At 35.2% G+C, this 26,447-nt stretch overlaps 1 protein-coding gene across 1 annotated transcript in view; it reads left to right on the top strand.

Moving 5' to 3' along the window:
* The window catches only part of ADGRV1 (adhesion G protein-coupled receptor V1), a 451,408-nt gene that overhangs the window by 23,496 nt on the left and 401,465 nt on the right, over positions 1-26,447 (top strand). The window contains exons 6-17 of the mRNA XM_070413740.1: positions 1,283-1,378; positions 3,869-3,973; positions 6,360-6,473; positions 8,394-8,959; positions 9,314-9,584; positions 9,974-10,303; positions 16,228-16,404; positions 19,191-19,414; positions 22,362-22,394; positions 24,126-24,252; positions 24,348-24,533; positions 25,250-25,430. Coding sequence (XP_070269841.1) covers positions 1,283-1,378; positions 3,869-3,973; positions 6,360-6,473; positions 8,394-8,959; positions 9,314-9,584; positions 9,974-10,303; positions 16,228-16,404; positions 19,191-19,414; positions 22,362-22,394; positions 24,126-24,252; positions 24,348-24,533; positions 25,250-25,430 — 2,410 coding nt within the window. The remainder of the gene's footprint in view (positions 1-1,282; positions 1,379-3,868; positions 3,974-6,359; positions 6,474-8,393; positions 8,960-9,313; positions 9,585-9,973; positions 10,304-16,227; positions 16,405-19,190; positions 19,415-22,361; positions 22,395-24,125; positions 24,253-24,347; positions 24,534-25,249; positions 25,431-26,447) is intronic.

The following is a 26,447-nucleotide window of genomic DNA, read 5'->3' on the forward strand; positions in this document are numbered from 1 at the left end:
TCTATTTCTCTAGAGATAAGCCAATTTAGCTGATAAGTGGTGGTTTTCATAGAAGCCAGAGCTGAAAACCTCTTTAGCAGTTCCACTGTCTGGTTATTCCTCAGAGTCTTCTTTAGAAGATCCTACAGCTAGTTTTTGGATCCATTCAGCTGATTTAGGAATTTCCATGGCAGATGCTCAAGAAAACTTTGTCTTTCATTTGGCCCCTTTCTCTTTTATCCTTTCCCTGCTACCAGATGCACAAAAAATGACCGTGACTTCTGAATTCAAAGGAGAAGGATGCAAAAAGGCAGGCACGGAAGTGGGAGGTCCCAATGCATTTGAATAAATTCGGAGTATCTCTGGGAAAAATGCTTGACTAGCTTAAGGTTTAATTGTCCTTTATGGGTTAATCTGTTAGGTTGAGGCAATGACTACTAACAATGCTGTAGTTAATTTTTCTAAAGGGCATTGAGAATTATTTTTTATTATATTAGTATGATTAACTTTTCATGAAAATGGATACTTGAAACACACATGTTTTGCTTTGCACACTCTTTTTTTTTATATTCCTGTATGCTGTTGTTGAATAACGAGTAATGTTGCAGACAAGTCTTCTTATATTTATTAGAAAAGTAGTTTTAATATTTTATTATATTTTTTAAAATATATTTTTATTGATTGCAAAGAGGAAGGAAAAGAGAGAGAGAGATAAAAACATCAATGAAGAGAGAGAATCAATGACTGGCTGCCTCCTGCATGCCCCCTACTGGGGATTGAGCCTGCAACCCGGACATGTGCCCCTGACCAGAATCGAACCTGGGACCCTTCAGTGTGCAGGCTGACTCTCTATCCACTGAGCCATGTTAGCTAGGGCTTAATATTTTATTTTTAATTTGACTCTATGATTTGTGGAATAATTATTAAATTTCAGCACCTTCTAAAGTATAAGAAAAAGAATTATGTTTGAATAGAATTTCATACTGCTTACTTTATTCTCTGTCACATCAGTAATGACATTAGAGTAATTATAATACATATAATACTAGCCATTGATTACTTATAATTATAATGATTTATATTTTAATAGTCAGTGATTATTTCTAAAACTTTTTTCAAGAATTCTTGCTGGGAATCTTTTGCCATGTTGACTGAGTTTAAATGTATTTAACCTGTGCATTAAAAGTATTCTTGTATTTTTATTCACATTCTTAATAGTTACTTAAAGACAAATTTTGTTAAAATGATTATTTTTTCCACTTATTTTTAAATTATTAATTTATTTTTGGGTTTTTTTTTTTAGAAACCTTCAGCAAATGTGAAGCTTGGATGGCCACGGACTGTTACTGTGACAATATTATCAAATGACAATGCATTTGGAATTATTTCATTTAATATGGTATGGTTACAACTTGATTATCTTGTGGTTGCTAAATAATAGTGTAATTTTTTGATAATTGGTCATATTACCAAGTATCATTGTCCCTTAAAACTTAAATAAAAATTGCTCTAACTTCATTTGTATTCATATTCTATAGACTTTGCTATTTGTTCTATCAAAGATTTCTTTGAATTGAGGAGGCCTGTACAATCATGGTCATCTCTTATTCTAATCTTTTTCTGTTGATCAGTCTATCCAACTCACTTGTTACCTCCTTTGGTGATTTCTAACTCGGATGTCATCTTAGTCGGTTAGATTTGTTATAACAGAATACCATAGCTTGGGTGGCTTGAAAACAACAGAAATTTATTTCGTACTTTTGGGGCTCAGAGTCCAAGGTCAAGGCATCCACATATTCAGTGTCTGCTGAAGGCCCACTTCCTGGTTCATAGGCAGCTGTCTTTTTGCTGTGTTCTCATGTGGCAGAGGGGGCAAGGGAGTCTCTTTTTTAAGAGCACTAATCCCATTCATGAGGGCAAAGCCTTCATGACCTAATCTCCTCTCAAAGACCCCACCTTCTAATACCATCACATTGCAGGTTAGGGTTTCAACATGAATCTGGTGCTCGGGTGGGGAGGAGTGTGCAGAAACATTCAGTCTGTAGCAGATGTTATAACCCATTTTTTTGTTTGTTTTTGCTTGATTTCCCCAATTGCCACTTAAAACATTGTCTGTCGGCCTCTTCTCAAAGTTTGGTGTGACTCCAGGAAAAGAAAAACATATTGAAAGAAAACTAAAAAAAAATAATAAACTTAAAATTGAATAGCAGACATTATAGTGCTTGAAATGTCTTTGGTCAATCCCTACCCTGAGATTTTCCCGTTAATTAATATTTCCTAAAGGTTAAAACTCTATGTCATAACCTCTCAGTTTTGCTCAGCAGTTTATTTTTTTCTCCCTTATCACCAAATGTCAGTGTCCATGGCCAGTTCTACGTTCAGAGGGTTTTATCTTTAGACACAAACACACAAGACAGGTCCCAGGTCTTAAAATAAAACAAAATCTATCTTAAATACAATTGGATTTTGCCACTACGTTTTAGACTACAATGACCTTCCTGATATGGAGACTCTTTGAATCATATTACTTGTTATCTTTACTAAAAGATGAGGTGATACTCTGCAGCTTTTTGTTTATTTTCCAATTTCGATTGCTACTACAATTGGTATATTCTATGTCATTTTCTTCAATTATCTTTGAAACAAGGTGGGCTATAGATAAGTATGATCCTCATAACTGCAGTATCTTTATTAAAAAGGATATGTGGATAACATCTATATTAGATATTTTCTAACCTCCACTATATATTGTCATTTACAGAAATGAAATTAATCAATAATTTATTTTGCATGCTGGGGAATTATAGTTGATTATGAAGCAGGCTCCCTTACTTGCTTAATTTCCCTCCCGATTGCCTTTCCTCTGCACTCACTTCTAATTTACCTTCCCTAACCTTATATTGATTTGTTTAAAATATTTTTTCTTTTTTAGTGTTGGCATTGTACATCCTGACCTCTGGGAATGAATTCTTGTTTCTAGCTTTGGTCCCAGGTCCATGATATGTAGTCTCTCACTGGGTAGCTGCCCTGCATGACTAAAATTAAACTAAATAACTGTTAAGTTCACAATCATTGCTAAATAGGCTGACTTTGGTTCCCAGCATAGATCATGACTATAACGATGATGAAGATAACATTAATGATAATAATAGTAACTGCCAATGTTTACTGAACCTTCACTGTGTGTCACGTACTAGGATAAGCACTTGATGTGAATAATCTCATTGAAACCTCATCATAACCCTTCGTGACAGGCATTCCTATCCCCATTTATCGATGGGATTCTGAAACTTAGAGTCCTCTGGAGAGATGGGCACCACTGCCCTCGTTAGTGTGCACCTGGCCGCTTCCCTCCTCCTCCTCTTCGATGCTGAGCTTCAGCCAGCCAGGCCAGCACGTTTCAACATTTGAAGTCCTGGCTCTTTTGCTCAGTAATCATGTCCTGAAAAAGTTATTAGCACTTGTCTGCTTTTCAATGGCAAGCTGACCAATGAGGGAAATAGTGGTTGGGAGCAAGGCCGAGTGATTGTACCAGTGAGCTGCCCTGGTCCGGAGGTGAAACTCATTTTTGTGATCTCCTATGCCCCTGTGAGCATTTGAATTTGCCATCTTTTGAGTAGATGATCTTTAGGATTCCTCAGCGGAACAGCTAGTTAATGCGAGAACCTGTTAAAAACCGACATCGTTTGCATGACAAGTTTTATGTCCCTTTTTTAAATCATTTAAATACTTTTATTAGCTGCAGTTATTTGATGCTAGGAAATACCACATCCTTAAGAGTACAATGTGGATGGATTTGTGTGTGGAAATGCGGTATTTCTAAGGGAACAGTTTGTAGCTTTGGTCCTACCTCTGCTCAGCGCCTGATTGTCTTTGCTCTTCCCTATAGCCTTCCTCAATCACAGTGCGGGAGCCCAGGGGCAGAAACGAATCTGTGCCCCTGACTCTCATCAGAGAAAAAGGAACCTATGGAATGGTCACTGTGACTTTTGAGGTATGTTTACTCTGAAAAAATTTTAAGTGGTAACATTTTAGAGTTCATACCAGATAGCTATAATTTTAAAAATCAAGGTTCTTTGTATAAGAAATATGACCCTTATATTCCACAAATGAGTGAGACCCTTAATAAAAATGAAATTTAATACTTTTATTATCTGATAAATTTCATGGTTAATATAAAAATGTTTTCCTTGCCCAAACCGGTTTGGCGCAGTGGATAGAGCATCGGCCTGCGGACTCAAGGGACCCGGGTTCGATTCCGGTCAAGGGCATGTGCCTTGGTTGCCAGCACATCCCCAGCGGGGAGTGTGCAGGAGGCAGCTGATCGATGTTTCTCTCTCATCGATGTTTGTAGCTCTCTATCCCTCTCCTTTCCTCTCTGTAAAAAATCAATAAAATATATTTAAAAAAAAATGTTTTCCTTGTTACTTGAATATACTGTGCTTATATGGAACACAATGTATCATTTAACCACAAAATACAATAGTAATAATAATGTTAATTCTATAACATTTATAGAACCTTTATGATAAACTTTATCAAGGATATAAAATTTTTAAATGCCCATGGATCACTTAGACTTATACAAAGTTACTTAATATGTAGTCTTCCCCATCTGCATTTTCCATTTAAAAAAATGCACTTAATGGATGGTGTTAAAAGTAGTTGCGCCCCAACTGTGGAGGTCTGTAGATATTATAGCATTTGACATAAATAAGATAGGCTGTGGGTGAGGTTTATTTCTTCTGGTGCTGGCTGTAACCATTCCATTTTATTGCTTACTGAGCACATGCTCACCATTATGTCATCATATTGCTGTTTTATGAGATACATATTTAAATCTTCAATTAATTCAACTATTTTTTGTTTTATAAGATCCAATACATGATCATATGCTATTTTCAAACATTAACACCTTGAAAAGTCTTGATACCAATTTATATCGTCATTATGAATTATAACATCAATAAAATGGGTAATTTGATTTATGTAACATAATTCTACTGAAGCATAGAAGAGTTTTACTTGTGCTGGTGGAGTCCTACATCATATGGTAGTTATGTTAATGAATAAGAAAATAAACTGGCATAAGGCAGTAATGCATGAAAAACATAGGCAATAATTAAATATGCAGTTGTCTTTCAAGTTCTACAGAAGAAGCCTTAAGCAGTGTTTAATCTGCTTATGAATATGCACCTAGATAATCCATTCTTGAATTTTTTTCTGATAATAAATATGGGAAAAGTGTGAAAAATTGTAGAAAGGACATGGCATCATCAGTTACAATGTTTTCAACTTCGCTGTGAATGTCTGAAGTTATTTTATTCGCTCTTAACTCTTTTGTTTAGTTGAAATAGTTACAGGTTTCATTTTTGGAGCACTTAATATTTCCATATACTATTCTAGTGCTTTACTCTAATGCTATTTTCACTGCATGTAAACAGCAACTCTTTCCAGCATTCAGTCTCTCTCATGCCCTTTTAAATTTTATGTCCATAATCTTTATCTTCATTTCACACAAACTCATTTATTATTTGTTCCTTTTCATCAAATGTAAGGTCCTGGTGGTTTGGGAGTTTGCCTTGTTCACTGCTGTATACTTACTACCTAAAAAAGGTCAGGCACAGAGTACTTAATAAATACTTTTCAAAAGGAATGATTTTTATTAAATCTTCACTTCTAGCCTGTTATAAATTATTAGAGGCCCAGTGCACAGATTCGTGCACGGGTGGGGTCCCTTGGCCTGGTCAGCGATCAGGGCTGAGGGAGGTAGGCCAGCCGGGGTGGCAGGGCCGGGGGAGGTTGGCCTGCGGGGGGTGGGGGGTGGGGGGTGGAGGGGGGAGAATAGGCTATGGGAGGTTCGGCCAGCCCGGGTGGGGTGGGGGGGGGGAGGGACGGTGGGAGGTTGGCCAGCCATGGGAGGTTGGCTGTGGGAGCGCACTGACCACCAGGGGGCAGCTCTTGGTGGTCAGTGTGTGTCATAGCAACTAGTCATTTGGTTGCTTAGATTATGCTCATTTGAAAGATGAGGAAAATGCTGCATAGAATTGTTAAATACCTTGCATAGTCCCTGGTGGAATTGGTATTTGATTCCATTACTTAAGAGAATCTACTAATTTTGAATAACTTCCTCTCAAGAAAAATAGAAGTTTTTTTCCTCAGGTTTAATACAATGGTTGGGCTAGAAACTATGTAGTTTAGTGTAATTATAATCGAGATCTATAATTATAGGTCTTGACTGTTAATTGGAAGGGCAGACTGACATTTGGTTAGTATAATTTTTGCAAAACATTTTAAAATAAACTTCAGATTTTTGTCAGCTGACATCACAATAATGCTTTTTTACTCTTGTGAACTATTTTACATCTATTTCTTTGCAGGTGGAGGGTGGCCCAAATCCACCGGAAGAAGATTTGAGTCCAGTTAAAGGAAACATCTCCTTTCCCCCGGGCATAGCAATAGCAGTTTATAACCTGACAGTGCTTGATGATGAGGTGGGATATGTGAGATGTTCAAATGGGACAAGGACTTTGCTGTGTTATAGACGTATTAGAGAACATTATGTCAAAGATTAAATTGTGTTCAGTATTTGAAATTATTCAAGAACACAGTCCTATGTAAAGTTAGTATAGTGTCCAGTCATACTTTAGCTATAAAAAGCTCTTTTGGAATATATCTTGTTAATATTTTCCTTATTTATTTCACATTAAATCATACTGTATATCTAAAAGCTGAAGAACCTGAATATAATTGTCAACCACAAAAGTCTAAGCATTTTGTAAATGCTCATGATTAATTTTCTTAGTGATTTCAGTTTTGATCAGGTACAGTACTATTTACTTAGCATATATTTTACTATAAATGCAAAGAAGGTTTTACTATAGTTGGTATTCTTTTGTTTTGATATTTTTAATGTTCACATTCAGAGAAAGGCTTTAGTTATTTTTGCATTTCACATTGAAGTTACCAAGGATTGAGATATATGACTGCTAAGGAAAGAATGAGTTTGAATGATAATATGCAAGTATATCCACCATGAGCTAAAGAAGACAAACCATGACTTTTAACTTTAAAAAATGTTATAATTTGGGGAGTAATTAACTATACATTTTAATTATAAATGTAAAAGCCCTTCTAAGGATCTAATGTGCAACATGGTGATGATAGTTACTAATTATGGTATTGTATACTTGAAAGTTGCTGACACTAGACCTTAAGCATTCTCAACACATACACACAAGAGTTAACTATGTGAGGTGATTGATGTGTTAATTATCTTGATCTTGGTAATCATTTGACAATATATGCATATATAAAATCATCACATTGCACCCTTTAAATATAATTGCATTTGTCAATCATCCTCAATAAAGTTGGGGAAAAAAGATCATCAATCAAGTCATATTTTATTTTCTGTGATAAATAGCTTTACCTCTTTCTTTTTTTTTTTTTTTAAATATATATTTTATTGATTTTTTACAGAGAGGAAGGGAGAGAGATAGAGAGTCAGAAACATCGATGAGATAGAAACATCGATCAGCCGCCTCCTGCACATCTCCTACCGGGGATGTGCCCGCAACCCAGGTACATGCCCTTGACCGGAATCGAACCTGGGACCCTTCAGTCCGCAGGCCGACGCTCTATCCACTGAGCCAAACCGGTTTCGGCAGCTTTACCTCTTTCATTGATTGCTATTGATTGAGGTAAAAAGATATATTTTTTCACTTTTACTCATAAAATAGAATTTATAGTGAAGGGAAGCTCAAACAGCACAGTGGAAATTATCCCTAAGATTTCCATGCAGTTACAAAAAATATTTCCAGAGCATATATTTTAATTTTAACAATGTCAACATTTTTCCCAGTAGTGACTCTTACAGCTTGTTCTCCAGAGAGGCATGATGTGTATTTTGGAAATCATATGATTGGTATCATATGTTTAACTCTTGAATTAGAAACTCTTTATAAAGAAACAAGAGTAAATCACATGGTTGAAAACTAATAATTTGCATGTGATGTTTAATGTAGTTTTCCGGATTCTTAGATATTTTTTGACCTTGACTGTTGCTTTTGACCCTACAAGTCCTGATAAAACTACTAAGAATATATGTTCATTTTACTGTCAAATCTTTAGAGTTATCTAAAGATTGATCAAGGTTGAAAGACATTATACCTATCCTTCCTTATCTGTTCACACCATTGCCTTACGAACTTTTCCTTCCCTATCTAAAATGTTACTTACTTTTAGAAAATATTTTAGTAAGTGGACACTAAACAAGCCTCTATAGGCTCCCTTCAGTTACATATTTTTAGTTTTTATGTAATTTATTGAAACATAGTGACTTTTTACACTTTGGTTTCTTTGCAGGTGTTTTAGTTATTGATGTTTTGCCACAATTAATATTTCTTTGACAGGTACCAGAAAATGATGAAACATTTTTGATTCAACTTAAAAGTGTAGAAGGAGGAGCTGAGATTAACACTTCTAGGAGCTCCGTTGAGATCATCATTAAGAAAAATGATAGCCCTGTGAGATTCATTCAGAGCAGTTATTTGGTACCCGAGGAAGACCACATTCTCATAATTCCAGTGGTTCGTGGAAAAAATGACAGTGGATATCCAATTGGATCTGATGAATATGAAGTTTCAATCAGTTATGCTATTGTAACTGGGAATTCAACAGCACATGCCCAGCAAAATGTAGACTTCATTGATCTTCAGCCAAATACAACTATTGTTTTTCCACCTTTCGTTCATGAATCATACCTGAAATTTCAAATAATTGATGACACCGTACCAGAGATTGCCGAATCGTTTCATGTTGTGTTACTAAAAGATACCTTAAAGGGAGATGCTGTGCTAGTAAGCCCTTCTGTTGTACAAGTCACCATTAAGCCAAATGACAAACCTTATGGAGTCCTCTCATTCAACAGTGTCTTGTTTGAGAGGACAGTTATAATTGATGAAGATACAACATTAAGGTATGGTTTATTTTAAGCCTAAACCTGGTTCTACAATCATTTTTTTATATTCCGAGATTTAATGTTTGTGGTGTTGGACACAATGCTGAACTCGAGAGGATGTGTCATTTCCTCCACCATGGTCTCACTATTTTCTCTCCTACTTTGGGAGTGAATTAAATATGCAAGTGAATTCCTACTATAGTTGTTTCCTAGGACATATCTACATATCAAATCCTTCATATTAAAAACAATTATTCTTTATGAAGACTGTTTTTTAACTGTATCTGATGGCCAACTTTACAGTAGAATAGTCCATTTAAGGGATCTAGAGCGGATGGTGTGACTATATATATTTCTTTTTAAAAATTCCAGATTTGAAAATATTACCGTGGTTAGAAATGGCGGCACCCATGGGAATATTTCCGTGAACTGGGTGTTGACGCGGAATAGCAGTGATCCCTCACCGGTAACAGCAGATATTGGACCAAGTTCTGGAGTTCTCCACTTTGCACAAGGGCAGATGTTGGCATCCATTCCTCTTACTGTTGTTGATGATGATCTTCCAGAAGAGGCAGAAGCTTATCTGCTGCAGATTCTGCCTCATACAGTGCGAGGAGGTGCAGAAGTGAGTGAACCAGCAGAGGTAGGTCTCTCGTTATGCTTTACTCGTATTTCTGTGTCGTAGAAGAGCCAAAGAATTTGATCACACAGGTCTCATTTATGTGTACTTTGATATGACAGGAAGAACATTGGTTTTTGGAAATGATGATTGCTTCGCTTGCTCAAGGTTGTCCCTTCTGTAAATAAAAAGTTTAGTCTTAAAAAATTCAACAAACTATAAATTGGCAAGGTTTTCAGATCTGTTTTTGTCTCCTCTTTTACTCTACTTATATACCAGTATATAAGAAGGGATCAATTTTAGATACGATATATAAGGAAATATTAAAAATCAGAATAGCCTAGAAAATAAACAGCTTGGTAATCTTGGATGTGAGAATTATGCGTTTTAATATTTTATTCCTTTATCCTCAGCTTTTGTTCTACATTCAGGATAGTGATGATGTTTATGGCCTGATAACATTTTTTCCTATGGAAGACCAGAAGATTGAAAGCAGCCCGGGAGAACGATATTTATCCTTGAGTTTTTCAAGATCAGGAGGAACTAAAGGAGATGTGAGGATGTTTTATTCTGCACTTTATATTCCGGCCGGAGCTGTGGACCTTTTGCGAGCAAAAGATGGCATCTTAAATATATCCAGGAGAAATAGCCTCATTTTTCCAGAACAGAAAACCCAAGTCACTACCAAATTACCAATAAGGAATGATGCATTCCTTCAAAATGGGGCCCACTTCCTTATACAGGTATTTTAATGATTAAAGTAATTTAAACGTTTGTTAAATTGTAAGTGTACTTATCTGTGTGAAAGAGTTAACTAACCATTATTTTGATCTCATTTATAATTTGGATTCTACTATTGGTTACTAGAAGTTACTTAGGGAACCCAGAGAGTCATATTAGGATGAAAAAAACAAGGGCTCTCCTATAGTTAAAATTTTCATCAGGTGATAATAAAAGCACATCAGACATGAAATGCAGGTCAGAATATAATGGCTGACATAGTGAAGTAACTCACAAACTGTAAATGGGGAAGGAGGAGAGAGAGAGATCTGCAGTTCTTTTGAGTGATTTGAGAATATGTGACATAGGAATGGGGTGTGTAAGATACATGTTTTTCATGATTAATACTTACAGGGAAGGCATTCCAGAAATTAAGCAATATGAGAACAATTGTATACTGTAGATACTTTTAAATAATACACTAAAAATCTGTTTCTTTGTCTATTAACTATATATAGCACCTCTGGATTTTCATCTACTTAATAAGAAGAAACAAGGGCCTTATAAACATATTCTCCATCTTACCTCTTTTATTTTTTAACTTTTATTAACATTTTTATTGTCAAAGTTTAAAACATCTGCACTCACTTATGATGGTATGATTGTGTTTTGCATTTGGTTTTGGTTGATTCTGAAAATTAGAAAGCAATAAAAGTACTTACCAAGTTTTGTTAATGCAAATAAACATACTATAGATTCAGATAGTATGAATGATTCATAAAGAGTATAATCTTATGTCACTATACTTTTTGTCAACTGAAATATATATAAAATGAAATCTCATTTTATTATTACTTTTGAATCATGCCACACTTAAATTTGTTTCATAATTTTGCGTAGACTTTGTTTTTTGGTTTATGCTTTCTCTGGAGTTTCTGATTGCTCTTATTTTACATACCACCCTCCCCATGTTAGGGCTTGCAGCTGTCTAACACACTTTGAGTGTTGAGTTCAGCTGCACTGCTTTCTGTGCTTCACACCTGGGAGCTTTTTTACTGAGCTTTTGAATTTCCTTGATCTCTTGCCTTTTCCTTAAGTTGTGTTTTAAGTTTTATTGTAATATATCTATCCTCAAATACATGTGCAGAAAATATATGTGCAAGGTAAACTTTTCGAGTCTTTGAGCATCTAAAGATGAAATTTTATGCGTTGATAATTTGGCTAGGTAAAAATTTCTAGATTAAAATAATTTTTTCTTTACTACTTGGGAAGGTTTGTTTTTTAATTTCTATTGTTGCTGACATGAAATTTGATGGCAAAAAATAAAGCAGATAACTTGCTCTTTATCTCTGAAAGCTTTTTTTTTTTTTTTTTTTTTTTTTTACATCTTCTTGGTATTCTAAATTTCACAGGTCCTTGCCATGCACTTTCGTTCTGAAGACTCTTGTCTTTTTTTTTTTTTTTTAATCTGGCCCACCACTCATGCTTGTACTGTTTCTGAATTTCTTGACAATTCATGGTGAAGGGGTTTAGTGGGTGACCTGTTACAGGGATATATAATTTGTAGGGGATGCCTTTTTATAATATGCCCACCCAGAGGGAGATGATTTTCCAGTGTTCCCAAAGCTTTGTTACTAGTGGCAGGACATCCTGTTCATCATCTTTATTTTTATTATTACTGTTATTATTATTTTATTGTCTCCGCAAAATGAGGAAATTCTGATATGCTGCATATTTTTGTCTATGAGGATAACTTACTCTTTGGAGGACCCTTGCCTTTCGCTTTTTGGAGAGATGGGTGAACAGAACAGGGAATCATTTACAATTGTTTGTTTTCCCTGCTTCCTGTGGAACGCTCTTGTGAGCTGGCTGGGGGGCGGGGTGATCTGGGTCTGTGAAGTGGAATTAAGCAAGCGGTCAAGCCCATACCCTTGCAGGAAGTTAAAGCAACTAGAACGCTGCCAGCAGAACACATATGAAAATATGTTTAGAGATTTTAAAAAGACCTTTATGTTTGGCTTTATACTAACTTTAAAGTTAGTTTTATTAGTATATGGAAATGCATACTGATTTCACCAGATTTTGCTTAGGGTGGCATTTCCAAACTTAGTGATTTCCCAGAACCTCTGGGAGACAAAAACTTGTCAAGTGGAATTTCAGAATTGAGTGGAGGTGTTTGTCTTTTGTTTTATTTTTGGTGTGAGCACTCTCTACCTGCTATGCTATCGGTGTCTTCTTGACTCAGAGCGTTCTCATTAGTGTGCATTGTCTCAGTCAGTTGAGACAGCCACAAAGAATACCATAGCCTGGTGGCTTCAACGATAGACATTCATTTCTCACAGTCCTGGAGGCGGGTGTCCTGGTTTGGAGGGGTTCTGGTGAGGCTGGCCTCCTGGTTTGGAGATTGCTGTCTTCTTGGTGTTTCCTCAGGTAGTGGAGAGCCAGAAGAAGCAAGCTCTTTGCTATCTTTTCTTTATTTTTTTTTAAAAAAATATATTTTATTGATTTTTTTCAGAGAGGAAGGGAGAGGGAGAGTTAGAAACATCGATCAGCTGCCTCCTGCACACCCCCTACTGGGGATGTGCCCGCAACCAAGGCACATGCCCTTGACCGGAATCGAACCTGAGACCCTTGAGTCCGCAAGCCGACACTCTATCCACTGAGCCAAATCCGTTGGGGCGCTCTCTCTTCTTATAAGGGCACTAATTTCATCACGAGGGCTCTACCTTCCAAAGGTCCCATCTCCAAATACCATCATTATTGGGGATTAGGGTTTCAACATATGAATTCTGGGGGGACATAAACATTTAATTTGCAGCATATGTTTAAGGTTTTGTGTTTCTATTATCTCAGCATTCAGTTCTCCCTTCTGTCTCTCCAGCTTTGCATAGGTCACAATTCATATGAGAACCAACTTATTAAAATAAGTGAAACGAAGCAAAGATTTTACACAGTTGCTTTTGCTCCGTGGAGGCCTGGGCATCCTGGCATTCCTACAGTGACTGCAGTAACGAGACAGGAGTTTGAAGACTGATAATGCAGAAATGTTGATTTTGATTTGTAGAGGACTTTTCTGTTTCCAGTCTAGTTTTCTGATTTCTTATGCTGCCTCAACCACTTTTTACTATGGATGACAATGCTAGTAGCCTTTATATTAAACTTCTGGTTTTTTAAAAATATCTTTCAATATCTCTAGCCAAATAGCTGCAGAGAATCCTTAAATAAACAAAACCTTATTAAGAAACTTAGATAGGGTCAGATATTATCCTAGCTAGTTTATGTTTCAACATTCTACATGAACATGACAATTTGTTTTTGGTGACACTTGAAAAGTAAAGTAACACTTGAAGAATCATGTAAAGTCTGAATTTTTGGTGATCCCATGTTGGAAATCTGTTGGCACCACTAATTCTGAATTCAGTTCTTTATCTGTTTGCATATTCAGTTAAAAAACAAAGCTCTCACTGTGCAGACATTTTAATTTAACACTGTAGGGAAAAAAGGCATTATTAGTCACTGACACAGTTTCTTGAGGTTCAAAATAGCTGTAGGTCCTGGAAGGCTGGTTGGAATGAGAAGGTTGTGTAGTTTGTATAGTGCATAATGGATGAGCAACTCAAGAATAGGAGGCATCAGACTCTGATGGAAAGTTGAATGAAACTGAAGAAAGGAGAATCTGAGACATGAGCTCCTCATTCTTCAGTGATCCTCTCAGCTACATACATCAGTCTGAGATACAACTTTTGGCAAGCTTGGGGTTACTAATGTGCCGCCCCAGTTGCAAACTGTCTGAAAGCAAAGAACAACTCTGTATGAATGGAACAGTTTGATTTAGCAGATGCTTAAGGAACCCAGACAAAAAGGCTTAGAGACCAGGAAATAAGCTATGTAAAATTAGCATTTTCTTTTTAATCAGTTCATTTTATAGCCTTCTAAACCTTCTTTCTTTAAAATTTTCAAAATATGTATTTAGAATTCTTTAACTTTTTTTTAGAATTCTTTAACTTTTGATAAATGTAAATATGACTTATTTTCTTTCTTTCTTTTTAGAAAGTTTTAAAGTAAAATTATATTGAGTTTTTTTCCCCTTCATGTTTTAAACAGAATTACCAGTTTAGAGCTTTGTGAATACATGGGAATGAGAATGTTCATTCACAGACATGTGCTTACCTTTGACCAGTGTATTTTACCAACATCTTTGCCTCTAAACAATGCATACTTTATATTTTATGCCATTCAAATATACATATTTTATTTTATTCTTTGTACTGTTTTTAAAGATAAATATATATGTGTATGGGTATATAGATATTCCTTTTCTCTAGAAAGAATAACAGCTATACTTGTGTGGTTTTAGCTATTTATATTTTATTTATTTTATAAGGCAAATTCAATATACTAAGGAATCACACATTTTATTTTACTTGACTCAGTTTATATACTAATTTTTGGCAAAATTTGTCAATCTAATTTCTTTTTTCATTGACTCAAATGTATGTTTACCAAATATGGAATTTTTAATATCTTTCTCCTGTATATGATTTTCAAGGCAAAGTGTGTGACATTTTTAAAAAGGCATGTATTTTGCCCTTTAAAATGTATAATGTTCATAAAAAAATTTTAAGAGTATATGAGGGATCAGTACCAGTTCAGTCCACTTGTGGAAAACCCATTTAAATTACAGTTGTTTTCACATTACAAAGCCTAATAGAGAGCTCTCGAGTGAGAGATCCATAATGTTTTGTTAAGTTCAAAACTGCTTTTTAACTTAAAATTGCTATGCTTTTTGCAGTCCTATAATGATTATTTTTACATTTAAGTGAATACTGTGAAGATTGATAAGTTGGATTTTGAAAAGTTAGAATATTAAATGTTGAAAATTTGTGATAGATCAGGATTCCTACAGAACTCAGTTTATGTTGGAGAGATGAATCAACAAATATTTCTTGTGTAGCTGCTGCAGTTTGAGATCTATGTCAAGTATTGGGAAAATACTGAGAAGGACACAAACTCACAAGAACTCTATAATCCTGTTGGGAAGTGAAAGTCTGTAACACACATAATGATCATAAGCAAGCAATGTGTGAAATTTATAATTAAGTCTAAGTTTAGTGAGAATAACAATAGAAGTTCCAAAACAAATAGAATAGAAAGGGCTAGAAGATCCAAGGAAATCTTCATGGAAGAGAGGGAAATGTAATTGGTCTTTAAGAGCAGGTACACTTTGGACTTGTGAAATGAAGCAGGGAGGCTATTCTGGATGAGGAGAGCACCATCAAAGTTACTGTGGTGGTCATGTTCATTAATTACAGGGACGCTCCATGTTTTACAAGGTGTTGCATTTCTTTAAATATAAAGGCATACTAAGTCACATTTGGAGTTTCAATGGTTGTATATTCTCTGGCAGAGAAGGGGTTTGGGTGATTGAGTAGAGCTGTGGACCAGTGGAAGAGAGGAAAGAGATGTGGACAACTCTCTGGCACTTGGCTTTAAGGTCAAGATGGCTGGGTATAGGTAACAAGGAAGAAGAGCAGATGGTGGTGCTGGTGGTGGCAGTGGTGAGGGGACATGAAACAGAAATAGTGATTTCAATTTTTGATATTTTATCTGCAAAGTTTCTATGTGACATTTATGTTATATCTAATAGTGGTGGTCTATAAACTTTTTGACATTTGCAGGAGATATCTAGAGATTATTAGAAAGAGGGTATAAAATTATAAGATAAAGGGCTTAGAAAAAACTCTGGGAAATAATAATAACTGAGGAGCAGAAGGAGCTCAAGAAGCCAGTGCAGGAGATTGAAACGGGATGGAGAGGGAAGAAGAAAGAGAATGAAGTTGCTAAGTTATTGGTAGCCTTTATCCATGTTTACTTTGTTATTTACCCCATGCAATTAAGACTTTTTTATTTTAAAATTTCTGTTCTTTTTTTGTTTTGTTTATTATAGTTGGAAACTGTGGAGTTGGTGAACATAAGTCCCCCAATTCCACCTATCAGTCCTAGATTTGGGAAAATCCGCAATATTTCTTTAGCGGTTACTCCAGATATTGCAAATGGAGAAATTGGCTTTATTAGCAACCTTCCGATCATTTTGCATGAACCAGAAGATTCCCCTGCTGAAGTGGTAAGTAGGCTTTCTCTTATCAATGGGGCTTACTGAGTTTGAGATATTGTACAGACACTAATTTTTTTAGAGGGTTAGCATATAAAGTTAATAGGTAGTGAAAAGCTTCACCATTTATAGCCAGCTTCAATGTGTAGTTTGAAATAAGTAACTGATGAATGTGTGATTTTCCATAATCTTTTTTCATATTTGATAAAATAAAATTAGATTTTATTTGCTCACAGCAAAAGCAGTATTTTTTGATGTGGCTGCTTTTGGATAATGCTATGACATGTGATAGAGTGATAGCCAAACATCTGCATATATAAAAGCCCAATGACTGTTACAGTGGAACGACCATAACAACCAGTCGCTATGACACACACTGACCACTAGGGGGCAGATGCTCAACGCAAGAGCTGCCCCCTGGTGATCAGTGCGCTCCCACAGCAGGAGCGCCGCTCAGCCAGAAGCTGGGCTCACGGCTGGTGAGTGCAGCAGCAGTGGCGGGAGCCTCTCCTGTGTCTGTGGCAGCCAAGCGGTGAGCCAAGTGGGAAGGTGTGAGCAGGTGGGTGGTAAGGAGCGAGCAGGCAGGCGGTTAGGAATGAGAGGTCCCACATTGAGAGAGGGCGCAGGCCAGGCTGAGGGACACCTCCCCCCTCCCCCGTGCACGAATTTCATGCATCAGGCCTCTAGTGATATATATATATATATATATATATATATATATATATATATATATATGCTAAGTGGTATATACCGCAGGTGCATTTCACTCATTCATTTCTGAAAGCTAATCATGCCTGCCTGGGCAGCACTGGGGTACTATGCTTGGTAGTGGAGGTGATGGTGGTAAAATTGTGGAATGCCTAATCTCTGGAATTTTGTATTATATATGTGGGCAAATTATTGGTTACTCCCATACCCCACGCCACACAAAAGCATGCTCACAGATACAACATCCCTCCCTCTGCCCCTACCCTGGTTGAATTTTCCCACCATCTATCTAGTGACCTTCAGTTCTACCATTCCCTGAACCATATTACATTGACCCTTCCAGGTCTCAGACACTTGCATATGATTTAAATTGGTTTGAGGTTCAGATCAGGAATGAGGAGAGCAATTTACAATATCAAAGCCCCATGTCAAAATATGGTGGCCACAACTTCCTTTGTTTATGTATTTGATTCTATATATTGGCAGAGGAGCTCCATTTTTCAAGATAGTTTTCATTTTTTATTATTATTCTTAATATACTAAAAAGGGAAACCTACTAAAAAAGATTTAGCTTTTTCTTAAAGTGTGGATTCATTTTATTCATGTATCTTATAAAGCTATAAATTTACCATTTTACGTACTTCCCTTGGAAGTTAGCTTTTCGGGGAAAAGTTTTGGGCTCCATGAACTTTCATTCTTTCCCTCCTGGGAAACTGCAGAGAAAGTGGGAGTTTCTCTTTGTCCCATCTACAGCCTGGACTAGCCCACTCCCTCTGGTCATTTAAGGGTACAACCCTCTGTTACATTTTCTGTCTTCCCTAAGAATCTTTGCGCTCTAGTCTCCAGCCCTGACCATTTCCAGCCAAATTCACAGAATGGTTAGTGAGGAAAATGTCTTCTTTTTAATTTTAATTTTTTCAAAGATGGACTGTGTTGAAGGGCAAAGAGCAAAGAGGATACCTTATTTAGGAGTTTAAACAGAATAACATGTCTACAATTAAATAATCATTTATATTCTTTGTTTGAAAAACATCATGATCTATGGTGTCCTTTTATTATATATTTAATGTGTACTACACTTAAGTAAAATTACCAATTTGTTTTAGAATTATTATAATACCTTTTATTTATTTCGTTCATACTGTGGAGATGTACTGTAATCTTCACCACAAACTTGCAAAACAGGGAATCACTAACTTGATTTCACATGTGGAAATTGAGATCAGAGAGGTTAAGTAACTTGCCCTAAGTAACCCAGAGCCATGATTTGAATATCTGATTTTGTTTGAACTGCATTTTTTTCCCATTATAAATTTTTTTTTTCGCTTAAAGTATTACAAAGGGTATTACATAAGTGTCCTTTTTCCCCCCCCACCCTTGACAAACCCCTACCCTCCCTTACCCCCCAGTGTCTTATGTCCATTAGTTATGCTTATATGCATGCATACAAGTCCTTCGGTTGATCTCTTACTCCCCTCCCTCCTGCCCCCCAACTCTCTCTGGCCTTCCCACTGCAGTTTGACAATCAGTTTGAGGCAGCTCTGCCTCTGTATCTATTATTGTTGAACTGCATTTTTATATTAGTTAGAAACATTTCTTATTGTTACTTACATTATTTTCTTATGTTGCCACATATCATTTTAGGATGTATTTTATGAAACATAATTTTCTCATTGTAATCTCACAAAGGTTTATTTTTGTTTATATTGTGACATTAGATTAATTTCATTTTTTAGAGAACCTCAGATTGAAATTTACTTTTTACTCAAATTGTTCTATGTTTTTTCATCATCCTGTCTTTTAAAATATTTAAGTCTTTTTGTTAAGACATCCCTGGTTAGGCATCTTTTTTGGTGGGGGCAATTTTGTTAGTAATTTGATGAACAAAAACTAATAAATATAGTTCTATCTAAAATTATTTCCAAGCTTAAGGAAAAGGCTTGTGCAAATGTTTTTAATGCCCTTTAACAGTTTACTTTTCTATAAAGAGTACATATATTCATATAATAACATGTGAACGCAATCACTGAAAAGCATAGATAGTATGTGAGTATATAAGAAATTGTTCTTTTTTGTTTTTTCTTTATAAGGTATACATTCCCTTACATCGGGATGGAACTGATGGCCAGGCTACTGTCTATTGGAGTTTGAAGCCCTCTGGCTCTAATTCAAAAGCAGTGACCCTGGACGATATAGGTCCCTTTAATGGCTCTGTTGTATTTTTATCTGGCCAAAGTGACACAACAATCAACATTACTGTCAAAGCTGATGACATACCGGAAATGAATGAGACAGTAACACTTTCTCTAGACAGGTAATAAGCCATTTTGGTAACGCTCAGTAACATTTATATATTCGAATTTTCAGAAATAATTTTGGTTTTTTTTTTTTGCTTCAATTCTTTTCTCCTTATAAAGTAAAAAGAAAAAACTAAGAGATAATATGCTGGGGTCCTAACTATTCCTTTGTTTATTGATGGCTTCTGGTTAGATTGTAAATATTTTGACATCATGAACTTTTACCCTGCTATTCACTGTGAGGAAAGATTTGATAGAGAACTTATAGCTGGTTTCAAATAAATCTTAAGCATAGCTAATATGTTGCTATACTAAAAAATATAGGCAGCAACAAATCTAAAATATTAGATTAAGCAAACTGTTCTGCTAGCTTCATTTTCAACACGGGAGAGGATTAGAGCTCCTTTGAGTGACTTCAAAGAAACCGTTAATCTTCATATAATAAAATTCTCTCTTTTTTTTCATGGAATTTAAACATTAAGTAATGCTTATATTCCAGAGAATCAAAATAATACAAATTTAAGAGTTATTTTCAGTAATAATAAGGATTTAATTAACATTTTTCAGTGGGTCATTTATATTAAGAAAACATCACAATCATCAGTCTTTTTTTTCAGTAATTCAGAAAACCTTTCCAAAAATAAAAATAAAAACCTATTTAATAGATGTTATTTAAAAAAAATCAAAATGAAACTTATGTACTATAGTTCTCTTTATGTTAAAGATGTTAACAAATTAAAGTTAATGTTACTTGAAGGCTTTGATAAATTCATATTTTAAAACAGTAAAATTTATACATAAATTTAATAGGCATTATTTTGTACTATATTAGTCAGGACTAGAGTAGGAATTATTTTATGTGACCCCTGTTGCTTTCTATATTTTACTATGAGACTCTTGTAGGTTTTTCTTTGAAGGTGTTTTGATGAACACATTTCATAAAACTGATGAGTCGTTGTGTTTTTATGAGAAAGAAAATACAGAATGTAAGGAACTTTATTGAATATCCACTGTTCAGTTGGTTTGGTTTCAGAACCACATTATGCTTACTTTCTTTTTCATATTAAAAGTAAAATAAAACAACAACAAAACAAGCTGACAAAAAAAGCAAAAAAATAAAAACAACACATACCCACTGTCCAAGTGACTTAATGGTTACAATATATATTTTACATTAAACCTTAAAAAATTTCATATGATAAAAAATCAGTTAAATGTAGTAAAATGTAAACTGAAAATTATCATTTTTTTCTTTAAGCTAGTTTCAAGTACTTACTAAATCAGTGGAAAGTCTTAAAAAAACTAAAGCAAAATGAACAGTAATTATAAACCAAACATGTAGCTGAGAGTTTCTGCTCTGAACTAAATGTTTGAAGAATAATTTAAATTTTACCTCTGCAAGTTCATTGTAACTGTTCTTCATATTCTTTCAGAATAGTAATTTTTAACCTTATCATGTAAACCAGGGGTCCTCAAACTACGGCCCGCAGGCCACATGCAAATACAAATGTTGTATTTGTTCCGTTTTGTTTTTTTACTTCAAAATAAGATATGTGCAGTGTGCATAGGAATTTGTTCATAGTTTTTTTTTTAACTATAGTCCGGCCCTCCAACGGTCTGAGGGACAGTGAACTGGCCCCCTGTTTAAAAAGTTTGAGGACCCCTGATGTAAACCATTGAAATTAATTAAATATAATTTTAAGTTGGTTTTCCTCTTTCTTTCCTATTGGTAAAAAACATTCACAAGGAAATACAAATAGTGATGTAGAGAATTTCAGAAATCATTGGTTTCTCTCTTTTGAAATAGATGATACTAGTTCAAAATTATACTAAAATGTTTTAATTCAATTAGTAACTAATGCATACTTTATTACCTCTATGCATGAACATGAATGAGCTAATTACATTTGAGTGTTCAAAGACATATTTATATTTAGTTAAATAAATGTGAGAATAAACTCTGCTACCTGAAATAATTTTATCAAATCTTTCATTTGAGGCTTGCAAATTTTTAATAAAACTAAAATGAAAGAATGAATGAATCCTAGTATATGTGATTAAAAGAAGTTACAATATAATTTGGCAACAAAAAATAATACTCTATTGTGTTTACAGTTTATAGTTTTCTTTTAATGTCAAATTTAGGTAAAAGTTGTCCTGGTATTAAACAAATTATAATGCTTTTAATACCATACCAGTTAAAATATTTTATTGTTTAGTTTTCCCCAAATTAACAATTTTATTATGCCAATTTATTTTTTAAAATTTTGATATATGTGCTATATAACCTTTTATTTATAGTGTCATTTGACTTTAAAAGTGAAGCCAGAGGTCTGTATATTTTGACATGTGTTTTCCAATGCTGTTTTGAAAATGCACTTCATTGAGGATTTGAAAAAGTGCTTAGCTTTCTTGATATAAAGTTATATTTGAGTAAATAGATGTCATGATGAAATGATATAATGATATGGCGCCTTGAGTATATTCCTGTGCAAATGAGAGGTATATTTTTCTCTGCTTATAGAGTTTTTATTTTTTCAAAGCTAAACTGGCTTTAGATCTGAGGATGGAGGGTTTTTCCCCCCCAAAAAACTAATTAAAGCTACTAAGTAATTATAAGCCAGGCTGAAAGAAAGTTGCTCAGCTGCTGCGGTTTGTAAGCATGCACAGTGCTTGGCAGGCCACAGCGCCTGGGAGCCGGCCTGGAAAGGAATGTCTGCCATGGGTTTTACATGCCGGCTGGCCATGGGGTCATGTTCCCTAAGTGGGAACTGCCGAACCCCTCGCTAGCGTTTGTCAAGAGCAGAGAAGCCAGTGTGCAGAGTCCCCATAAAGTGGACATTACTCGCTCACAGGGGGCAATTTATTCTTACCTTGCCACTCTAAGCTTCTATATCAGTGAGACTTTGGCAAATGGTGTCTGTTTCTTATTTCCCCTTCCCACGCTTCTTTTTGTGTTGACAGAGTAGAAACGGAAAGGTTTGTCGTGTATTTTGGGTAAGTGTGCAACATAACGCCTGGTTTTTGGTGATTCAACATTTTGCTTTGCAAGCCATTGTTTTGGAAACAGCTGCTGTTCTGCATGAGCACAGGTCTTGAGAAATGCTGCTTGTCCACCTGCCTGTGCATGCGTTGTGTGTACTTTTATTTTTTAATGAAAAGGGGAGCTTATGTGAAGTTATTTTGTCCCCTTGAGTTTTAAATTCTGAATGCATTTAAGGTGTCTGATAAGAAGGTTGAGAATTAGTGTATTTACGTATTAGGAAGAATTTAAAACTTTAACTTTCCTTATAGTTTACACATAGTCTAGGGAAAAATTATTGTGCTTTGTGAAATTCTTACCTAACATTCTTGTAAATCTTATAGTTTGTTTAACAGAGAATTTGTAATAAAAGCTCTCATTTCTTCCATTGATTTGTATCCAAACAATTTCTGCCTACATTTTCTCAGTTTAAAAAATTTTTGCCTTTTTATGTTCGGGTGAGCATATTTTAAGAAAGTTAAAACAAATTATTTGTTTAATGCTTCAAATGGATTTTTAGACTGGATATACTAGTTGTGATCTGATTATTATATTCTGATTCAGTTATACTGTCTCCTAGCTTATGTGGACAGAAGAATTTTTAATTAATAAAAGTATTGATGTGAATGAAATATGGGTAAATTTGCTATGAAAATTACATGACTCCATGAACAATTAACAAATAACTTTCCTATTATTTTGACTAATCCCTTCTGTAGCCACTATAGTATGCTAGTTATTGGTTGTCAGGTTTCCAAAAGCTAGGGAAGGATGCTAATTCAGATTCTCTATTGCATAGGAAGTGAGCTATCCTTTCTACATATTAATTGTGGCTTCATTGTGATTTTGAGGTCTGTTCAAGACTACGTTTTGGTTCAATAGAAAGTGACATTTGGAAAGGTTTAGAGCAGCTTTCAAGATTGCGAATTCTCAAAGAGCATGCAGGCTTTCAAACCCTCAGAGCCTTTTTGTCCCAGTTCCTTTGATCATTTTAATTATACACTGAACATGAAAACCAGAAATAAGAAAAAACATCTTGTTTTAATATACCCTTTTGAGATATGTATGGGAATTGTTCTAATATGTCATACATATGAGATCCATTCAATTCCATTTTTATATGTACTATGTTTTTTTAATACTAAAAGAAAAATGCATCAGATTAAAATCAAGGTGATAGAAACATGAAATATCACAAAATATTTCTAAAATACAATCACAATTTTGTTTATTTTTTATTCATGTGGCTTTCTTGCACTTATTCAACTTTTATTCACTTAATGTAATCATATGTAATGAATTTTTAAAAGAAATTCAAGTATATGTAGAGTTAAAACAATTTCAGTTAAATATATTTTAAGTACATGTTACAAATTAGTTTTCTTAAAACTGAAACAAATCTGTAAATTTGGTACTTTATAAAATTACAGCATATTTAAAACCTTTGGTTGTTATATTCTTGGTGTACATATACAGTGTTTGGTTTTAATGTAAAGAAATTCAAAAACAGAAGTTCTTTCATAAATGCTATGAGTAAAGCTGTTTTGCTGTTAAGTGATTTTTAATACACTCAATTTAAGGTTTAAACTCCTAATAACTTCCATATTAATTATCTGAAAGTGTTGTAAATATAGCCTTAGAAGCCTGCAGAATTCAGAAGTAAGATTATAGGTTGTGAGTGCCTTTTCCCCCTCTGACTTCTCCAGGGTCAGTGTGGAAAATCAAGTGCTGAAGTCTGGATATACTAGCCGTGATCTGATTATTTTGGAAAATGATGATCCTGGGGGAATTTTTGAATTTTCTCCTGATTCCAGAGGACCCTATATTATAAAAGTAAGTTGAAAGAAACTTCAGTCTGTTCTCTACTCACATTTTAAGAAGAATCGTCAACAGATTTGAATTTTTGTGTTGTTTTTTTTTTTTTTAAGGAAGGAGAATCTGTAGAGCTCCGCATCATTCGATCCAGGGGAGCTCTCGTTAAGCAGTTTCTCCACTACAGGGTAGAGCCAAGAGATAGCAATGAATTCTATGGAAACACAGGCGTACTGGAATTTAAACCTGGGGAAAGAGAGATCGTAATCACCTTGCTAAGCAGATTGGATGGAATACCAGAGGTATGGGATTTTATTTTTTCCTTGTGCTTTTGTGGGAAGTTGATAGTATCTAGTACATATATTATTAAATAGAAATATTTTTAACAATGACCAGGAGCTATAGGAAAGAAAGGGGGCAAGAATGGGTTAAGAAATGCTTGTGGTTGAAAAGGGGGGGAAAAAAAACAAGCTTAAAAAACAAAGTAAAGCATTCAAATTTTAATGATGTAAGTTTGTCCTACATAAAGACCTGCAGAGTATTATGCTAAGTGAAATAAGCCAGTCAGAGAAAGATAAGTATCACATTATTTCACTCATGTATGGAATTTAATGAACAAAATAAACTGATGAACAAAATAGATCCAGAGACACAGAAGCATGGAACAGACTGTCGAATCTCAGAGGGAAGGCTGGAGAAGGTGGGTGGTTGGGGAGGGATCAACCAAAGAACTTGTATGCATATATGCATAATCCATGGACACAGACAATAGGATGGTGAAGGCCTGGGTCGGGGGTGGGGGCAGGCTACAAGGGGTCAATAGGGGGTAAGAGGGGTCATGTGTAATACTATGGTAAACTTTTTTAAAGGAATAATATCAGCTCTTTTGTTAACATTGAGTGAGTTATATGTGGCTGAAAAATTGACTATATTAATATTCTTGAATATATATGTATATATTTACTTGCTCTGAAAAGTTCAAATTTGTATTTTTCCTAATTTGACATGTTCATTTTAGTTGGATGAACACTATTGGGTGGTCCTCAGCAGCCATGGTGAACGGGAAAGCAAGTTGGGAAGTGCTACTGTGGTCAATATAACGATTCTAAAAAATGATGATCCTCATGGGATTATAGAATTTGTTTCTGATGATCTAATTGTTACGATAAATGAAAGTAAAGGAGACGATATCTATAGTGGTAATTTATTTTGCTTCTTCTATTCTACTAGAGGCCTGGTGCGATGTGGGAGGTTGGCCAGCCAGGGAGGGATTGTGGGAGGGCTCCAGGGCGTGTCTGGCCAATCTCGCTCAGTCTTGATCAGTTGGACCCCAGCAGCAAGCTAACCTACCTGTCGGAGTGTCTGCCCCCTGGTGATCAGTGCACATCATAGTGACTGGTCATCTGGTCAACAGGGGGCAGACAGGTGGTCAGTGCATGTCATAGCGAGTGGTTGAGTGGCCTTAGCATATCATTAGCATATTACGCTTTGATTGGTTGAACGGCCAACTGGACAACTGCACACGTAGCATATTAGGCATTTATTATATAGGATTACTGTTTACTGAAGAGGAAATTAATAATTTAAATTCATTTTCTTAGTATATACTTACTTTCAGTTGTCTATCTTAGAAATTACATGGAGTGTAAAAATTGGTATTTTAAAAATGATATTTAGGATTACTTTTTGTATTTCATACATAGTATTGTGATGATACTGTTGCTTTCAGTTATATTTTGATTTCAGTTAATGATATGTGGTAGGATTCAGACACTCAAGAATGAGTCGAGTCATATAGGAAAAACTTTAAAACTAAGAGTAACTGCTAGGGCAGTGGTCAGCAAACTGGCCCCTTGAGTGTGGCTCTTACACAAAATACCACGTGTGGGCACACATGTACAGTGCGATTGAAACTTCGGGGCCCATGCCACGAGGCCAAAGAGCCGCATGTGGCTCTCGAGCCGCAGTTTGCCGACCACTGTGCTAGGGGACTATTGCAATGGTCTGAAATGAGAAGTAGTTTATTTTTTAGAACAATATCTTTCTGGGTAAAGAAATCACTTTTTGCAGCTTCCTTTAGCCGCATATATTAGCAAATATCCTTATAGGACTTTTGATAGGTGTATCTAAGTAATCACTACTCGGTTCCGATGCTGAATGACTTTTAAAATCCAAGCTGTGATAGAAAAGATCAATCCATTTATCTTATCAGATGC

The sequence above is a fragment of the Myotis yumanensis genome, unplaced genomic scaffold, assembly GCF_028538775.1.
Source record: "Myotis yumanensis isolate MYYU_CA2020_CCGP unplaced genomic scaffold, mMyoYum1.0.hap1 SCAF_4, whole genome shotgun sequence".
In the NCBI taxonomy this organism is placed as follows: domain Eukaryota; kingdom Metazoa; phylum Chordata; class Mammalia; order Chiroptera; family Vespertilionidae; genus Myotis; species Myotis yumanensis.